The 20,623-nt window shown below is 39.1% G+C and overlaps 1 protein-coding gene across 4 annotated transcripts in view; it reads right to left on the bottom strand.

The window, feature by feature from the left end:
• Positions 1-15,756, bottom strand: part of LOC107757202 (rab-3A-interacting protein-like) — a 46,070-nt gene extending 30,314 nt beyond the window's left edge. For all 4 annotated transcript variants that reach the window (XM_016574617.1, XM_016574618.1, XM_016574619.1 and 1 more), the window contains exons 1-4: positions 15,518-15,756; positions 9,318-9,422; positions 1,091-1,361; positions 417-594 (exon numbers count right to left, since the gene is read on the bottom strand). In XM_016574617.1, the coding sequence (XP_016430103.1) occupies positions 417-594; positions 1,091-1,353 (441 nt within the window). In that variant the 5' untranslated portion in view covers positions 1,354-1,361; positions 9,318-9,422; positions 15,518-15,756. The remainder of the gene's footprint in view (positions 1-416; positions 595-1,090; positions 1,362-9,317; positions 9,423-15,517) is intronic.
• Between the last annotated feature and the right edge of the window lie 4,867 nt (positions 15,757-20,623).

Genomic DNA, 20,623 nt, shown 5'->3' with positions numbered 1-20,623 from the left:
ATCACAATATGGTAGGGGCGTAACATTTCCGTCACACGCTTGAGGTATTCGGCCAATCACAACGCACTGGATAGCTGGCCAATCAGAGCACACCTCGCTTTTTTAGAATGATGAGCTTTGTAAAAATCGACACGTTTCAGAAAGGCGGGGCATAGAGGAGAAACAATAATGTACATTATATGGAAAATAATGTGTTTTTTGAACCTTAAACCGCATAAACACCAAATACACAAAATAATGTTCTTTTTAGCAACGTCATATGACCCCTAATTAATATTGTTTAATCAAAATGAGAATCGGTTATTTTCAACCCAGCCCTCTAGACTTTTCTGTTGTGAAATTACACAATGAATAATGAAATGAATAAATGTAAGTGTAGATCAGTGAGTGTCAATGACATTTGTTTAGTGTCTCACCCGTTGTGCTTTGGCAAGCTCCTCCTTTAGCTTCTCATAACCTTTCTCTCGGACCTCCATTACTGACGGACTTCTGAGACGGGACATACTGTCTGTGCTCAGGCCCAGAACATCTTCTCCATCAGCCGATGGGACGTTGCCATCCACCACATCCACAGCGGATGCGGGATCATTTGCACTGCGGAGACAAACATCGATTTGATTTTGAAACTTTCTCTTCAGTCTAAAAAGAGCTTTTACTGAAACTAAGGGGAGGGGGAGGGATTATTGCCCAGCCCTCTCGGTAGCGCACACATCATCAGAAAGGTAATGATGCCGAGCATGAAAAAATATTGAATTTTAAAACATAATACACACAGATAAATCATTTATAATAAACAATGCAACTTTCCATAAAAAGTAAGAGTTGTCCATTTTGATTTCATGGTGACTTCAACTCCAACATCCAGGTACATACAGTAATCATCAAAAGTTTGGAAACATATCATTTTTAAGTGCTTTTAATGAAGTCTCTTATGTTTACCAAGGCTGCATTTATTTGATCAAAAATTCAGAAAAACAGTAATATTGTGAAATTCATATTTGAAAAATGCCAAATATATCGGCCTTGGCGACTAGTGTAGACACTGTGTTTCGCCTGGTTCACCTGCTGCCCCATGTTCCAGGAGTCTTACCTGCCATTGAGGGTGTCCTCTGTGCCCAGGTGTCGTGGGGCCGAGTACACAGGCTGGGTGGGCAGCTGGTCGGCTCTGAGAGCATTGGGTGCATTCTGGCCAGAAGACAGAGAGTGTGTGCGGTACAGTGTGCTAGGGGGAGCGTTGTGCTTTGGTGGGCTCGGGTCGATAACGCCATGAAGATCTGGGGTGGTGGGTGACGCCAGGTTCACCTCATGGAAACCTTCGAGCGGTTCACTGGCCATCGCCCCAAATATCTTCATACAGTACTCTGTGCAAACAACAGGATAGGTAGTTCAATTACTAGAGCAAATAAAACCAAAATCCAATGTCTATGATCAAAACCATCTGATTAGGATGTGCAAAATTACATATTTTTAGCTAACTAGCCCTGAATGATTATGTGTTTAATATAATGGTACACTTTACAATAAGGTTTCACATAAACTAAAATTGAATAACAGTTAACATGAACTAAAGATGAATAATACTTCTACACCATTTATTGATATTAGTTAATGTTAATCTCAACATTTACTAAAATATTTTTACGGTCAAAAGTCGTATCTGTTAATATTAGTTACCTTTTTATTAACTAACATGTACAAAGGTTAAAAAAGGCTGTAAAAATACATTGCTAAATGTTAGTATAAGTTAGTTTGTTTAACAAACAAGACCTTATTGTAAAGTGTTACCAATATAATAATTGTGTTCTGTTCTGGCTCCACCAGCTTTAGTTTGGGTTTTGGCTCCCTCTACTGGTCATTTTGTATGCTACCGCTTGAATTTATATTATTCAGTTTCCGGGTCAGAGGGTAGCGTGCGCTGCACATAATAGCGCAGTTTTGTTGTTGCATCATTCCATCGTATTAACAACACTTAACGAGGCACTGCCTGTAAGTAAAGTTAGATTATTGTTGATTTATGTTGTTATGCATGTATATCAAGGATTACATATGGAAATATTTGTTTTCATAATACGTGATTGTGAAATACGTAGTTCTGTGTATAGTACAAGATCTTTGAACCGCTTAAGCTCATATTAAGCATTTATTTCTCCGTTTATTTATGTTGTGTAATCATTTTGCATAATTATCTCATGTTAGATAAAATTGGACGCAACGCTTTTCATGTAACAGTTTATTTATACGATCTTTGTTTTGTTTTGCAGTTTTACACATTTTACTCAGTAAATCATCTGAACTACGACTTCCTGGTGTCAAGTCAGTTTATTGAGTAGAAGTGTTTAGCTTGCTGGATACGAAGCCAGTACAGTAAAAAGGCAAGCTTCTTACAAGAGTTGTATATCACGGAAGCAGAAAGCAACCGCGTTGTTGTCCACGGCATAGAGGCTAACACAACAACGGCAGTCATGGAAGATGACAAAAGTCAGTCAGCGCCATCACGACACTCTGTGTCTTCCAGCAAGTCCACGGTCAGTATGGCAGCAACAGTGGCAAGAGTGAAGGCAGAAGCTGCACAGGCAAGAGCCTTATTTGCGAAAAGAGAAATGGACATTAAAATAGAGAAAGCTCACCTTGAAGCAACATTGGATGTAATCGAGAAGGAGAGAGAGGCGGAAGCTGCAATGGCGGAAGCGGCAGTCATGGAAGCTGCTGTCGCGGATCTAGAAATGAAAAAGTCACATCATAGTTCATCTATCCACCTTCCACAGCAAAGTCCTATGCAACGTACTGAAGAGTATGTAAAACAACACAGTGAACCTAGTGACACTGTAGCAACCAAAGAGAATTCAAAGCCTGAATTAGCACAAGATATAGAGGATAATAAAGGGAGAAAGCTTTCTTCACCAGTCTATCATGTTCTGTCCTCTTGGAACGCTAGTGAATACAGTGGCAGTGAGAAAGGAGAGCAGTGCAAACCTCCTGTTCCTCAGTCATCACATGGCTTCACACGCCATTCTAAGAGTCCAGCTGCTCCAATGCCCCATTCTGGACGAAACTTAAGTCATCCAACTCATCATTCTGCACATGATGCAGTCACACACGACTTAGCGAAGTTCTTAGCACGAAATCAGCTGGTGACATCAGGGCTTAACAAATTTGACGACCGTCCCGAAAATTATCTTGCTTGGAAATCATCATTTCTCAATGCCATCAAAAACCTTGATCTTTCAGCAGGTGAGGAATTTGATCTATTGATTAGGTGGTTAGGGAGAGAGTCAGCAGATCATGCCCGTCGCATTAAATCTGTAAATGTAAGAAATTTACCTGCTGGTCTGGAATTGATCTGGGAGAGGCTAGATACGACCTACGGATCTCCAGAAGCTATTGAGAAAGCCCTTTTCACGAAAATAGAGACTTTTCCAAAGATATCAGCTAAAGACCACCATAAACTCAGAGAACTAGGAGACCTGCTTTTAGAGATAGAAGCAGCTAAGAGTGGGGGTGATCTACCTGGGCTCACGTATCTAGATACGTCCAGAGGTGTTAACCCAATTGTGCAAAAGTTGCCCTTTGGATTACAGGAAAAGTGGATGATGCAGGGTTCGCATTATAAATACACATATGGGGTTCCTTTTCCTCCATTCTCCTTTTTTGTTAAGTTTGTGTGTACAGAAGCAAGAGCACGCAACGATCCGAGCTTCAACCTTTCTTCGCTCACCATAGCCTCTGGTGGAAAAGACAGGTATAGTGAAAGCCACACCCATGTTCAGAAACCTGTCTCAGTCCATAAGATGGATGTGATGACCTCCTCTAATCTGTCTCATGTCAAGAGTTTTCAGAGAGGAGCCGATGAGATCGATAAACAATGTCCAATACATCGTAAGCCCCATCCTCTCAAGAAATGCAGAGGCTTTAGAGAGAAACCACTAGAGGAAAGCATGAGGATTCTAAAGGAGCTGTCCTACACATATGGGGTTCCTTTTCCTCCATTCTCCTTTTTTGTTAAGTTTGTGTGTACAGAAGCAAGAGCACGCAACGATCCGAGCTTCAACCTTTCTTCGCTCACCATAGCCTCTGGTGGAAAAGACAGGTATAGTGAAAGCCACACCCATGTTCAGAAACCTGTCTCAGTCCATAAGATGGATGTGATGACCTCCTCTAATCTGTCTCATGTCAAGAGTTTTCAGAGAGGAGCCGATGAGATCGATAAACAATGTCCAATACATCGTAAGCCCCATCCTCTCAAGAAATGCAGAGGCTTTAGAGAGAAACCACTAGAGGAAAGCATGAGGATTCTAAAGGAGCTGTCCGTCTGTTATAGATGCTGCTCATCGAACAAACACGTCGCTAAGAATTGTGATGTGTCAATCAAATGCTCTGAGTGCGAGAGTGACAAACACCTGGCTGCTCTCCACCCAGGCCCATCACCATGGCGTTCTGATTCTATACCTCCTTTACAGCACGGCGGGGAGAGTGAAGAGTCCTGTGGTGGTGACGTGTCATCAAAATGCACCAAGGTCTGTGGCAAAGGGTTTAGTGAGAAGTCATGCGCTAAAATATGTCTTATAAATGTTTATCCTGCTGGAAGCCCCGACAAAAGCAAACGGATTTACGCCATCATAGACGAGCAGAGCAACAGATCTCTGGCGAGGTCAGAGTTTTTTGACATGTTCAATGTTCAAGGGACCTGTGCTTTATATACATTGAAAACATGTGCTGGAGTCGTTGAAGCATCTGGTAGAAGACCGCAAGGGTTCATCATTGAGTCTGCAGATGGTGAGATTAGTTTTTCACTTCCTACTCTTATGGAATGCAATAGTATGCCAGACAACAGAGACGAAATACCAACTGCTGCTGCCGCTCTGCATCATAGTCATTTAGAAGTAATAGCAGACAAGATACCACCCATTGATCCAAATGCTGAAATACTGCTCCTGCTAGGAAGAGACATAATAAGAGCGCATAAAGTTCGCAGACAACTCAACGGTCCTCATGATGCGCCGTATGCCCAAAAATTGGACCTCGGCTGGGTCATTGTGGGAAACGTGTGTCTAGGGAAGTGTCACAAGCCCTCTCCAGTGAACTGCATGAGAACACACATCTTAGAGAATGGCAGACCAAACTATTTCAGTCCATGCGATAATCACATTGTACTGAAGGAGAAGTTTAATGAGAAAACCCAGTTACAAAAACCATCAGGCTTATCCAGCTGCAGACTTCACTCAGTCTTTCAGCAGACCGAGGATGACAATAAATTTGCACCTTCAATTGAGGACGAAATATTCCTGGACATAATGGAAAAGGAATTCTCCAAGGACTCAAGTAACAGCTGGGTGGCACCACTACCATTTCGTGAGTCAAGGAGACGCTTGCCCAACAACAGAGAGTACGCTGTTAAACGTTTCATGTCTCTACGTCGCAACCTTGATAAACGGCCAAAGATGAGAGAGGATTTTACAGAATTCATGCAGAGAATACTCGACAATAACCATGCAGAGCTAGCACCTCCTTTACAAGTTGGCCAGGAGTGCTGGTATCTTCCAACGTTTGGTGTGTATCATCCCAAAAAGCCAGAGCAAATTCGAGTTGTCTTTGACTCTAGTGCAAAGTTTGATGGGATATCTCTGAACGACGTACTGCTGTCAGGGCCAGACCTTAATAACAGCCTGTTAGGGGTCCTCTTAAGATTTCGAAAAGATCCTGTTGCCATCACAGCCGACATACAGCAGATGTTTCACTGCTTCTTGGTTCGGTAGGACTGTCGTGATGTTTTGCGCTTTCTGTGGCATCGTGACAACGATCTGACTAAGGAGGTCGTGGACTACAGGATGTGAGTTCACGTATTTGGTAACAAACCGTCGCCAGCAGTGGCCATTTACGGAACACGTAGAGCTGCCAGAGAAGAAGAAAAGGAATACGGCAGTGATGTAAGAAAAATCATTGAACAAGATTTTTATGTAGATGATGCTTTAAGGTCATTTCCTACAGAGGAGGAGGCAATTGATGTACTCAGAAGGACACAGGAGGCACTTGCAGTCTCAAACCTTAGACTCCATAAAATTGTGGCGAACAGAGCCAAAGTAATGAATGCCTTTCTGAATGAAGACTTGGCAAAGGATATCAAATATCTTGATCTCTCCACGGACGACTTACCTGAGCAGAGAAGTTTAGGGGTACAGTGGAATCTAATGTCAGACACGTTCACCTTCCAGGTGCCTAACACTGAAAAGCCATACACGCGAAGAGGAGTGCTTTCAACAGTGAATAGCTTATTCGATCCTCTTGGATTCCTGGCACCAATCACAATTCAGGGACGTCTACTTTTAAGAGAACTCTCATTGGAAACACAAGAGTGGGACACACCACTACCCGAGAACAGACATGACGAGTGGATGCGGTGGTGTGATTCACTGTAAGACTTGAGAAATATGAGCATTCCACGAATGTATGTAACCATTCCTCTTTCTGCAGCCAAACACACAGAAATATGTGTCTTCTCAGATGCCTCCATGAAAGCTATCTCAGCTGTAGCATACTTGAGAACCTCTGATCAGAAAGGCAATACAGAGGTTGGCTTTATCCTTGGCAAAGCTAGGTTGGCCCCAAAGTCTAATCTCTCCTAGTACCTAGGCTAGAATTATGTGCTGCAGTCCTAGCTGTCGAAATGTCTGAACTCATCACGGATGAGATTAATCTAAAACCTGACAGAATAAGGTTCTATACAGATAGTAAAGTAGTGTTAGGCTACATCTATAACGAGTCCAGAAGATTTCATGTATATGTGAGCAACAGAGTGCATCGCATCAGACAATCTACTCAGCCTGAACAATGGAAGTACGTGTCCTCTGAGCAAAATCCTGCCGATCACGTCTCTCGTTCTGTTCCATCTGCCAAGCTTGAGACCACAAACTGGCTCACAGGACCTTCATTCTTGCACCAGTCAGCAGAGCAGCTTTTCGAGTGCCCGCATTCATACGACCTTGTTGACCCAGAGGAAGATGTTGAAATTCGCTCAGAGGTTCATGTCTTCTCTACCCACATCAAAGTGGATCAGTTAAGTACTAGAAGATTTGAACGATTCTCAAAGTGGACCACAGTCGTCAGAGCTGTGGCTCGACTGCATCACATTGTCTGTTTTTTCAGTAAACCAAGGGATGATAGTTGGTGCACTGGTTGGCACTTGTGCTCAAATGGCCTATCTGTAAGCGATCTTCTGAAGGCAGAGGAAATAATTATCAAGAGTGTACAACACGAAGTGTATCAGGAGGAGCTGAAATGCATCACTTCCACAGGTGAAATTCCCTCACATAGTTCACTTTTAAAGCTGAATCCAGTCATTGATAGCAATGGGCTGCTAAGAGTTGGCGGCCGCATCAGGCAAGCAGAGCTAGGAGATAAAGAAATAAATCCCCTCATCCTCCCAGCTCACCATCACATCACAGCCCTACTGGTCAGACATTTCCATGAACGTGTGCAGCATCAGGGCAGACATCTGACTGAGGGCAGCATAAGGTACAATGGCTTTTGGATAATTGGAGCCAAGAGATGCATTAACAGTATCATCCATAAATGTGTCACCTGCCGTAAATTAAGAGGCAAAATAGAGGAACAACAGATGGCCGACTTATCAGCGGAAAGACTGCAGATGGATCCACCCTTTTCCTATGTTGGTTTAGACGTGTGTGGGCCATGGGAGGTGATCACACGCCGCACAAGGGGTGGCCAAGCCAATAGTAAGAGGTGGGCAGTGTTGTTCACGTGCATGTGTACCAGAGGAGTTCACATTGAGGTGATTGAGTCAATGACTTCTTCAAGTCTCATCAATGCTCTCAGGAGATTATTTTCTATCAGAGGTCCGGCCAAGCAACTGCGCTCCGACTGTGGGACAAATTTCGTTGGTGCCTCTAGAGAGCTTAAAATGAGTGAGAACGAACAAACAGCAGTGAGAGAATATCTCCTTGAGCAAAGATGTTCCTGGGTGTTCAATCCACCACTCTCGTCTCATATGGGTGGTGCCTGGGAACGTATGATTGGAATAACCAGACGAATCCTGGATTCAATGCTCCTGAAAGACAGGTACACACAGCTTACCCATGAGGTATTAGTGACATTCATGTCTGAAGTGACAGCCATCATTAATGCACAGCCTCTAGTCCCAGTCTCCACAGATCCTGAATGTCCCTTCATTCTAACACCTTCCATGCTTCTGACACAAAAAGCTGGTAATCTCCTGACTTTACCAGAAGATTTCAGTAAGGAGGACATGTTCCAATGCCAGTGGAAACGGGTACAAGCCCTAGCAGAAACATTCTGGAATAGGTGGAGGAAAGAGTATCTTGGAACTCTTCAGAGCCGTCGCAAATGGTTTCACAAGTATCCAAACATCGAAGAAGGAGACATTGTTCTACTCAAAGACAAACAAGTCAAAAGGAATGAGTGGCCAATGGGGATAACGGTGAAGGCTATTCCCAGTTCAGATGGTCTAGTGAGAAAAGTAGAAGTGAAGACTGTTCAGCATGGGACAACGAAAGTGTATCACAGACCCATATCCGAATTAGTATACCTCTTTTCTTCTGACCAGACTATATAGGCTAGTAACTGTTAGTATTAATGGTATTTTTGAGATACCAGACGGGGAGTGTTCTGGCTCTGCCAGCTTTAGTTTGGGTTTTGGCTCCCTCTACTGGTAATTTTGTATGATACCGTTTGAATGTATATTATTCAGTTTCGGGGTCAGGGGGTAGCGTGCGCTGCACATAATAGCGCAGTTTTGTTGTTGCATCATTCCATCGTATTAACAACACTTAACGAGGCACTGCCTGTAAGTAAAGTTAGATTATCGTTGATTTATGTTGTTATGCATGTATATCAAGGATTACATATGGAAATATTTGTTTTCATAATACGTGATTGTGAAATACGTAGTTCTGTGTATAGTACAAGATCTTTGAACCGCTTAAGCTCATATTAAGCATTTATTTCTCAGTTTATTTATGTTGTGTAATCATTTTGCATAATTATCTCATGTTAGATAAAATTGGACGCAACGCTTTTCATGTAACAGTTTATTTATACGATCTTTGTTTTGTTTTGCAGTTTTACACATTTTACTCAGTAAATCATCTGAACTACGACTTCCTGGTGTCAAGTCAGTTTATTGAGTATAAGTGTTTAGCTTGCTGGATACGAAGCCAGTACATGTTCAATGTCTGCTGGACAAAGCACTACACAGAATGACATGAACATCAGCAAAATATTATATTAAGAGATAATAACCTGTAAGGACGCATTACTATGACTGTAGGGAAATGTGAACATACCATTGTGATGAAGTGATGTTTAAAGCTTTAGAACACAAGTCAGCAGGAAGAGCAGAACAAACTTTTCTCCGCATAAACCACGTCTGATTCCTGATTTGTCTTCACCTACAGACACACAAAACAAGAATTCAAGCCACAGATGAATGAACAGTGAGTCAAGCCCAGAAATAACAGCAGAATTATAAGCAAAATTAAATAAATCTGAGGGTAAATTACACTGAACAGTCACATTTAAAGGCATTGTTCACCCAAAAATGAAAATTCATCATTTACTCATTTTCATGTCGTTTCAAACCCATGAGACTTTTGTTCATCTTTGAAACCCAAATGAACATGAAACCAGATTTTTGTCCCTCCACTGAAAGTCCATTCCACCTAAAGTTCATGAAAGGGCTTTTCACACTGTGCTTAACCCCTAGTTATTGTCGTTCTAAACCCCACTTTTAACCCAGGAACAGGAACTCAGGGTTAACCTTTTTTTTTTATAAAGGGAGATTCCGTTTACCTTATTTGATGATCTCCTTGTATGCGAGTTGATGAATGTTTATACAGTATATGAATAAAAGCCTAAATTAAAACTATTCATCATTTTTAGTGAGTGTGTCTCTTCAGAGGAATTGGACTAAACAGCTCAAATCATGTGGATTATTTTTACAATGTCTTTATGAACTTTATGAAATTTTGGAGGAACTGGCTTTCAGTGGAGGGACTGAAATCTCATTTAAAATATCTTCATTTATGTTTCAAGGATATGTGAAAGTCTTATTGGTTTGGAATGACATGAAGGTGAGTAAATGATGGCAGAATTAAAATTTTTGGTTGAACTTACTAATTTTCAATTACTCAATACAAATGTAAGCAGAAATGAGTCCAGAATGAACACAAACGCGTGTTACTGTAGTTTAGATGTGTGATCACGTCAGAGGTCTTCATGACTCAGTAACTTTTAACTTTTTAAAAACTTAAGAGAATTAGTCAAATTCACATTAGAAGCTATGCTACAATGCAGTGAAGAAAACGTGACACAAATGAAAACGCTTTTATATTTGAGCTTCTTCTTTGTGCGTGCGCTGCTCACACCGGACATTCATCAGTCAACTTCATGAAGTTCATCCAAGGATGCACTTAAAAAATATTGAAAGAGTGTGGGTTGAACACTTCTTGATGCTGCTCCATGTAGGGTCAGTAAAGGTGTAAGTACATAAGAAACATTAATTCAGTCCAGTGTGTCAAAAATGTTTCACTAATCATGTGTCATGAATGCATCAGCTCAGAGTATGTGCATAAGCATATATCTAGGAACTAGCATTCGAACTCTGGGTGTGTATTGTACTCATGAACACTGTAATAAACTGAACAGATATCTGATAGGCTGGAGCTGCTCACTCATCAAATATTGAGCTCTGCTGCTGCTGGAAGTGGTCCGGCTTATCTACACAAGCTCTTACTTTCACCAGTGGAAAATCACTAGTTATCTGTAGCATGAGTGTTTATAACCTCTCGAGTGGATCACGTGTTGATCCATGGACAATGACAGCCTTCATCACAGACTTTTGTAAGATGTAATGGTGGGCTTGAGTACTTGAGTACAACAGTAATCGGTTATAAAAACAAACACAATTGCGTGACTGAATTCTTTTTACAATTTTAAAACACTTCACACCAATCAAAATCGGAAAAAGTGACAAAAAGGCCTAATTTGTAACATTCTGATTGGATATTGTATAAAAATATAATTAATTTAGATATGATTTAACACTATTTGCTTAAAGTTATCTTGGGTTGGATGAGAAATAAACACAAAAGCTGAAGATTTTTTGTGGCGTACCTTTCATCGGTATTTTCACAAATATACATTAAACTGACGTGACAGACAGTGATTAACCTCGTTCGTTTTGTCTCCATAAATAAAGATACATTTGCATAGATGGGCGAACATAATTGCCTGATTTTGTTAATGTGGCCAATTACATTTGCATTAAGCACCCAGTTTGTACTTGTCTATAATATAAATTAATAGGTTATTTACAAAATGAGCCTACAATAGCAGAAATAAGACTAATGAAAGTAAAGGTCCGTGTTTAATACAATTGTCAATGAAATGAAAATGTTAAATGAAATTAGAAAAACTAATATTTAAGAGATTATTCTACAATTTAGTTTTATACATTCATTATTATTTCCATATATTTTATTCTAATGTCACAAATAATATTCTCAAGGTTTACTGGGTTTTATATGATTCTTTGATTCTTTTGTAGTGTGGGTTTGGTGAAGTGAACTAAAAACAAACAACAAATTGATGAAAAAGTATAAACAATGCTTAACATTTCTTTTTAGAAGCAAATAGGCTCTTATTAAAAAAATTAGAAGCATCTTCTGCTCAATGAAAGAAATTAACCTTACCATTATGAGGCGATGTTTGACTCCTTAAAGTCATTTGCAGGGCTTTTTTTTAACCCTTGTAAAGGGATTTTTCTAAACTTATTAAATGTGTCATCTTTTATGTCAAATTCATAAGTTTATATTTTTTAAAAAATTTAAATGTTACATTAAACAATAAATTCAATTATAGAATAATAAGATGCAATCAAGAAGAATAAGTTGCCAATCAAAAAAATCAGTTGCAAAACTGCAACGCGACAACTGCTAAACTCCCGTCAAGTCAGTCGCAAAGAAAATAGTGTATGATAATTACGGTAATCTGTAGGCAGCCCAAAAAGATGGCCTCTGAAGTGTTTTTCATTGAGTTGATCAGGGAGCCTTCGGCAATAACCGCCATACACTCAGATAACACCAAAGCCTGTCATTTTCTTCTTAAGAAAAAAAAAAAAGATGTTCTTAAGAAAATATTTGAGAACTTCTTGAAATTTTTTTCAAGAATTGAACCGAGGAACGTCTTACAAACGTCTTAGAATTTACCAGAAGAAATTTCTTAACTTCTTTCTTAAGATTTTTGTGAATCTGGCCCCTGATGAACTAAATGTGGTCAAAGTCATCAGAAAAATGGGAGTTAGTAGCCTCCCTCCCTTGATTTTCCTCAATTCTTCTGGTGCTGTCACATGTAGCAACCGTGAAGCATGCACAATTCACACTGTTTATGTATTGTCATGGGGAGGCATATGACTAACCAGAGTCATATGAACACAATCACCTACGTCTGACTGCACAATACAGGAGTTTATCACTCCAGAAGACAGACACAGACAGTATTTGTAGTGCTGAGACTAAACTAATTGCTGTAGTCTGTAGGCACATCTGTGTGTCTGGCTGTGTGCAGCTCAGCACATTGTTAATGTTGGTCACTGTGTTCATATGGTTTGTGTGTCTGTTGAAGAAAAAAATCCCAATTATTTACATTGAAGGAGGGAGCCAAGACCACAATTACCCAAAATGCCATAGCAAACTCACAGGAATATGCTGGCAGCCACCAACAACACTCTAGCAACCACATGCTTAAATACCACATAGCAATGTCCCGTCAACCAGCGACGTGCCAGTATTTTAAAAACAGAGTCAGTGGCTTTGTGTAAGCACTGTATAATTAGGCTTGATCCTGGATCTGACTCATTTTATTAAGAGACGTTTAATTGTGATTCACTGAAATGAAACTACTTGGACAAAACCAAAATCTCTGGACCAAAAGCAGAAACCAAAAAAGCTAAACTTAAATTGGTCTTAAAAATAAATAAGTTAATTAATTAATTACCAATTGAAATAATGTTAATATAAAAAATACAACAATTGTCTTCAATTAATGAGACTTTACAATAAATTAAACAGTCCAACGATATGTAGGCCTATTTTGTAATATTGACTTCACGCAAACTTTGAAATGGAAGTCTTGTTGATTTTTACGGAACATGACATGCAGGAAAGAAATAGTAGGCTAAATCGTGTGCACGATTTACTAATTCGTTCCCTTGATTTATAAATTTTGCGCACAATTTACTAATTCGTTCCCTCGATTTGCTAAATCGTGCACACGATTTATAAATCGAGAGAACAAAATAGTAAATTGTGTGCATGATTTTGCAAATCGAGGGAACGAAATAGTAATCGTGTGCACGTTTTAGAACATCGAGGGAACGAATTAGTAAATCGTATGCACGATTTGTTTATTTTTTCTTGCATGTCATGTAGATCTCCGTAGATTTTATACAAGCATGATCATATACAAAATATGAGGTCTGTACAACTATATAATATTAATTTTCACCATAATATACTAATATTGCTAGTGTTCAGTAAGACATGCTCATAATTTGTCTAGATTTCTCGATGTGTATCTCATCACACATCAGTTCAGGTGAGCATCAACTGAATACATCTCAATCTTTCTTTACATTCAGTATGCTTTTCTGTTACCTGATTGATTAAATTTGCAGGTTTCTGTTCACATTTTCAGCCTTTTTATTTTCTTTTCTTTTAGTGACCCAAATTTGGCACATTGGTGTTTATGAAAGACACATTCTTGCGTTCCAAAAAAAGGATGAACATAACATAACACATAACAATACAAGTTGGGCTACTTTAACTTTAAGAAATGGTTGGAAGCATAACACAATGACCAAATAGCACAAGAATGTGTCTATAGAAGCACTGCATTAAATGGAGTTGAATTTAGAGACACAACCTTTTCTGAGACAGTTTTAGGAGTCATTCGCATAGACAGTGTTTTTGAATTGGAAACGTGAGATGCAGGGCAGTGGAATAAAATAATAATAATAATAATAATAATAATAATAAAAAAAAAACAAGATCTGCAGGCACATTTTTTAAAAGAAAAAAAAAAAAGACAATTACTTTTTTTTTTTTAAATTACAATTAATTTGAGTGTTCAGACCCTGGTCAAACACGTCAGTCTAGCATACAGGAAAACAATGGAAAATCAAAATTTTTAAAAATCAAAGTGCAAAACATATTCTGTGCTAATGGCCCGTTAAGGTACAAACTAAACTGGTTAACAATTGGAAAGAAGGCTACTTGACAATCACAACCCATCACTATAATGGCCACTATTTACATTTACTTGTTTGACAGACATTATCCAGCGCAACTTACAGTGCAGTCATGGTATATTTTATTAGCATGTGTGTTCTCTAGGAATCGAACCCATGACCATAGCATTTTGACCATCATGCCTAACCAGCTGGGCTACAGGAACCACCCAAGCATTGTGACGGACAGTTTTGCACAAAACATCTCCGTTTACTGTCGTAACCTCGGATTCCCTGAGAGCGGGAACGAGATATTTTGCGAGAACCGCAGTGAGAAGGGGAGGAGTTCCCACAGCGATTCACGCAATGTAGAGTGAACGCTCGATAGGGAACTGCATTAAATATGGATAGTATGGAGCTGTGATGAAATGTAAGACATATGTTTGATTCTCTGCTGGCACATGAACTTCCTCACAAATAGCCTAGCTTTGGTAAGAAAACATCTCCCAGGAACAGCTTCTGCAGATCTGTCTAAAGGTTTCCACCAATAACAGCACTTAGGATCTGCTGTGTTATCTTGTGTATTCTTGAACTAACTTTTCATTTAGAACAACTAACCCCTTAGCCTTCTATGGGAGATGCAATAGATGACACACTTATAACACTACAGTAGATTGTAACAGGTGCACAGTGACTCCTCTGTCACCAGGACATGGATCAGGTATCAGACTGACCTGAAGGCATTCGACCCCCACATGCTGTTTACTACATAGGGCTCATTGTTTTAAGACAGGACGCAGTAAGGGGCTGGACAAATTCCCTCAACAGCTGCAGATACTATAGCAGATACTGCTAGTACACTACAGTAGCAGTGCAAGTATAATGCATACAGACTGTCATAAGGTAATATAGAGCTTTCAGAGAAGAAGAGCTGGATCCAGAACCAACTCCATATTATTATAAAAATACACCTGCTATCTTTATAAGTGCATGTTAGCATGTAGGGGTGGATGAAGGCCTGAAAACAAACTGGCATGTTATTATATTTATGCTTTCAACAACCCTGAGGAGGAAGACATTGTTATTAGAGTACTGCAAGTGTGATCCACTTGTCACCATGTCATAGACTCCTTATGAATAATGCATCAAAGCCTCATTAACATAATGACATAATACGTTCGATTTGGGGTTAATGCGATAAATAATAGCAACAATCGTTGTTAAAAGCTCAAGATGGCTGTCTAATGTAAGTATACTCACATGTCCTGAAGGGATTGTGTGTCTGTCATGTATCCCGCTCCTCCTTCGAGGAAATACACGAATATAATTAATATTAATACATTAACGCTTGCACGATCACACAGCTCGCGCTTCTCCTCTCACAGCGCATGTTTTTCTCGTAATAACTTAGTCTTCGGCTAACGACAGTAACCAGGGCCAGACAAAGACACAACAGAGCCACCGACTGCCACCATCCCGCTTCATGATTGTGCTGTTGAAAATACCATTCCTACTATTGCGACGGTTTCCCTCATGACTATTAATTAGATCGCGCTGCCGTTTCTCAGGTACGTTCATTGGGCGTCCATGCACGTAACCTGATTAATATTCATAAGATAGTCCTTACCTTCGTTTATTCGTCAGCTAGGCAGGGCCCGCCTACTAACGCCTCCCTTTCAGCCAATCATAAGGGCCTATTGATCGGCTATGACGGTACCTAATTAATATTTCAGAAGCCAAGTGTTCGCCATAGTACAGCTGGTCATCCAACTATACTGTCAGATTAGGCGGAGGCTCAGACCGGCTCACGCAAGCGCTGTTAAATCGGTTCTTTGACAAAACAGAAAGACTCTAAGGTATTATTAGACATAAAACTATAAATCAAAAGTTTAAAAAATTAAATACAATAAAAATGTAGGCGCAGGATTATCATTTGAACAGCAGTGCCGCGCATGGGACAGTTTGAGTCATTAAAAATCCAACTGAAAACAGTTATTAAGATAATTGTTACATTTCTGGTTTGTGATTGGTCATCCCAATCTATATAGCATATTACTGCCAATATCACATAACCCACCCAGCACCAGACGTCATTTGGACGTCGTTTTTTGGGCTAAATCAAGTCGGCCCGTCATGGACTTCTTTTAGCCCAAAAAGCGACGTTGAAAATTGGTCTTTGTTTCTTTTCAACGAGTTTTTGCTTGGTGGGAATGGCCTTGCAGATCAAAACCTTGTTCTAAATGCAAAAACTGGAGAACAGGGGAAAATGCATACTTCGGGTAGTTTTACAAACCTGAGGCTGGCAGTTGTAGGCCTACACCAGACACCTTTAGTGAGTTTAGTGCACACCAGACATCTTGGTCCTCCAAAACATTTCAACACCACCGCAAACTGGCTTTGTCTGCCACAGTCAACAATTAAATGTAGTTTTTACACATTAAATCCCTTATACAAAACCCAGTTAGCTACTGAATTACTTAGTGTCATGCCTCCACTTGCAGTGCAATGTGGCCATTTATTGTGTTACTTTAAATGTGATTTTGAGCTACCATTTAACCAGAATCTAGCTACATCAAAAATGAGAAATTAATTCCAAATTATTCCCTGCATGCATTTCACTCCTTGGATCAGCCAATGAAACAAATAGCAGCCTTTTCTGAAGATGTTTTTACAGTTAGTAAAAGTGTGTGGTTTATTCAAGGTCACAATTATACTTGACGGAAAACTATAGATTGTTTTATTCTAGGATAATCTTTTTTAACAAAGCCAGTGTATGACCATTTCATTATTTGAAAGGCACTTTTAATAATAATAATAATAATAATAACTAAACTAATGTGATTTCCATCAACACACAGAGAGCTTGCAAACATACATCTAAACTCAACATGACTCACACACTGTTCTTACTGTCTGTATGAGAATTTATGTAATTTTATGAGAATTTGTTATTTCAGTGACAGAAATTCAGTTGTAGTATTAATGTAATGAAGAGAAAATAAGCGACTATAAAATCTCACTGTTAAAATTGTATGGGTAGAATCTCTCTAGAATCTATTCTGATACATCACAGAGTTTCACTGATAATCCATAATAAACCCACAACTCAGGATAGAGCGGCTTAATGTGGTCTGGACTGTGTGGATGAGGCTCATTGTGTCAGAGACGCTGTAGAAGGACAGTTAACTGTTTCTGGAGGACAAATAAATGACAGTAAATGTTAAAACTACTTTCATGAAATCATAATGGGAACAATTGATATTAATCCAATATTGATGGTGAGCCGAAATTATTTATTTTTCTGAAATGAGATTATGAATTAACTTAAAATGTGTCAGTATTATTTCATCATTGCCTAGATATAAAGGGATAGTTCACCCCAAAATTACATTTCTGTCATCGTTTACTCACCCTCAAGTCACACACAAGACCAAACTGATTTCTCTTTTGCAACTTATTATATGCTCTCTCAGCATCAGCCATGTTCTGTATTGTACTGCCATACCAAACAGCAGGATGTTGACCCTCTGCCATTTGATTTGGGCTCTGTACATAGGAGCTGATCAATGATTTGATTTGAGAGTGACTTAAACTGACATTCCACTGCTTCAAGACTTGGATTAAACAACTGGAGTTATATGTCCTTTTTGGAGCTTGAAACTTTTGGACTATATTAGATATAAAAACTGATGTGACATTCAAAAGAAAATCATACAAGACTGGAACAACATCAGGGTGAGTAAATGATAACAGATTTTTTTCTAAATTTTTAGAAAAATGTATCAAAATTTTTCTATCCCTAAGTTCATATCTGTTTCTCTGTCCTCTGTGTGGTTTTGGTTGGGGTTTTTATGCTCATATTTTGTACACAGTACACAAATGCATTGTTGGTCAGTGATACAGTACATTTCCAGCTGTTTATCATGTTCATGGCAGATCTGTCTGTCAAAGTCACATATGATAAAAAATCCACTAGATGTCTCAGACAGACACTCAAAGATTAAGAGTTACAGAGATGCAAGACATCCTTAAAAACTGCAGTAATACTTCATCCTAATTACTAGTTATACTGCGGGGCAGAAAACCAGATTGTGTCCAGATTTACAGTTCCTTCATTACAATGAATGTGTGTGGTACCCATGAACAGGGGCGGACTTACCCATTAGGCAAAGGTAGGCAACCGCCTTGGGCCCCCAAAAGCCAAGGGCCCCCTAAAATGCTTTTCATATAGGATATGCACATATAATTGCCTTTTCATTCTTTTTTCAGTTTTATTTAAATTTGTAGTTAAAACCACTAAAAATAAAAGTATTTTAAAGTTTAGAATTAGACAGCCTTTGCACACAGGCTTACGCTGAAAACAACAAAATGGAACCTCAAGGTTGATCTAGGAAAATGTGTGCAAATGTATAGGGTCCCATTCCTATATTTTGCCTGGGGCCCCCAATTTACTAAATCCGCCCCTGCCCATGAATGAAGTGTTGGTAAATGATTTGAGATTAAATGAATGTTTACACTATTGCTGAAACAGATATTGTCTGTAATGATTGTAATGTGAAATGTTATTTGTCATATAACTGACGTGTAACATTATGTAGTCAAAGAAGACGACGCCCCAAGAATATTGCTAAACTAGAAGCTTCTGTAAGGAAAAGTAGGGGACAGAAAAAACTGTTAGCAAGAAATGTATTATCCGTCTTGCATGTGTTTCAGACAGGTGTTTCTGTACAGCTGATAAGAGGCTGAAGTGGAAACAAAGGAGGGGACGCTGATAAAATATTAATGAGAGTTTTAAGGCTAATTGAATTGAAAATTTGAATGTTCTCAATGTGAATTTATTAGCTATGTTTAAATTGTATAGCTTGTTGAGTGTTACTTTTCAAAGTTATCAGACTAACAGTTTTCCCCTGGCGGATGATAAAATCCAATAAACCTCATGATATAAAAGAAGACACTTGAACCACAGAGAAATCAGTGTCACACTTCATCTGCCGTTTCTATTTTTGTAAGAATCTCCTACTTTTAAGTTTGCCCCGCACTCTTTTTGTATTTTTCTCCATCGTTTCTGTGTTCCTGTTTAAAGATAATTAATTTTCATATGTTTATATCTGTTTCCTTGATTACTGATTATGCTCACCTGTTTCTACTTAATTTGATATTGCCATGTCTTGCCTGTTTTGTGTCATAAGACTCTTATGAAGTTTTCCATTCCATTGTTTCTGTTTTTTCCTACTATTGTTTATTTCCTGTTTTCTTGGTTTTGTTCACCTGTGTCTCATTTGGATCTCATTTAGTTTGTGTATTTATAGCTCTCTATTTCAGTGGTTTGCAATTCTCCTACGCCTCCCAATGCTAGTGACTTTTAAGTAAATATTTACAAATAGATCGCCTTTTTGTCTGAACCAGCCGTGATGAATATCTATTGTAGCCTACTATGGGTTGACACGCAAACTGTCACAAACAGCTGATAATATTATTATGCAAAATGGGGTCTCAGTTTAAACTCCAAAAGAAGAAACAAATTGTTTACATTTGGATATAGGATTGAATCATTATGGAAAGTTACACAAACACATCCATCCATCACTACGGGTTTGTATGCGTTGATTCTGCTGATGTCTCTGTAGTGGCTCTTTATTCACCATCAGCTGATCCAGGGAAGGTCAGACTAACATCTAAATCCTGTAAGTATGACAAAGATAGATGTGCATGTAACATTACTGCTTTAGCCACTTTAGAACAACTTAAGAACAAATTATTAGCTCTATTATTGTGAGATAATAAAATAATTTTGTGATGCATGGTTTAGGGTTGCACATAAAATATCGAAATAAAGTCAATATTGTGATAGAGATTAGTGCAATTAATGGAATCAAACTGCCAACCACAACCTTCCTTTGTCAAACCACAATTATACAACCTGTAGAGAAAGAGACAGTGTTCATTTTGATATGAATAAATGTCAGAATCTATTTTTATGTGACTACCCCAAAATCTGAACATATCTATATATTAGTGATGTTAGGTTCTTGAACGAATCGTTCTTTTGAGCCGGTTCTCAGGAAGTAACCGGTTGAGCCGGTTCACAAATCGAACTGAATCGAACTTTAGTTCCGGGTTGATGACGCAGGACGCACAGCCGAAGTAGCACGTCCAACTCAAAAAGAACCGAATGAGCCGGTTCAACCAACTGTCGAAGTTTGCCGAGGATTACCGAGGACTCAACAAGAACCGAATGAGCCGTGGCGAAGTTTGCCGAGGATTACCGAAGATTCTGATGAGTGAGTTGACGATACTGTGCAAGCCCGAGGCGCGTACTGGAAATATGCTTGTTTATTATGACTGTTATTAATTTACATTTTATTA

This window comes from Sinocyclocheilus rhinocerous, unplaced genomic scaffold (assembly GCF_001515625.1).
Source record: "Sinocyclocheilus rhinocerous isolate Xijiao unplaced genomic scaffold, SAMN03320098_v1.1 scaffold3339, whole genome shotgun sequence".
Taxonomy (NCBI): domain Eukaryota; kingdom Metazoa; phylum Chordata; class Actinopteri; order Cypriniformes; family Cyprinidae; genus Sinocyclocheilus; species Sinocyclocheilus rhinocerous.
The sequence above is the reverse complement of the archived record's forward strand: the minus strand, read 5'-3'. Positions and strand labels throughout refer to the sequence as shown.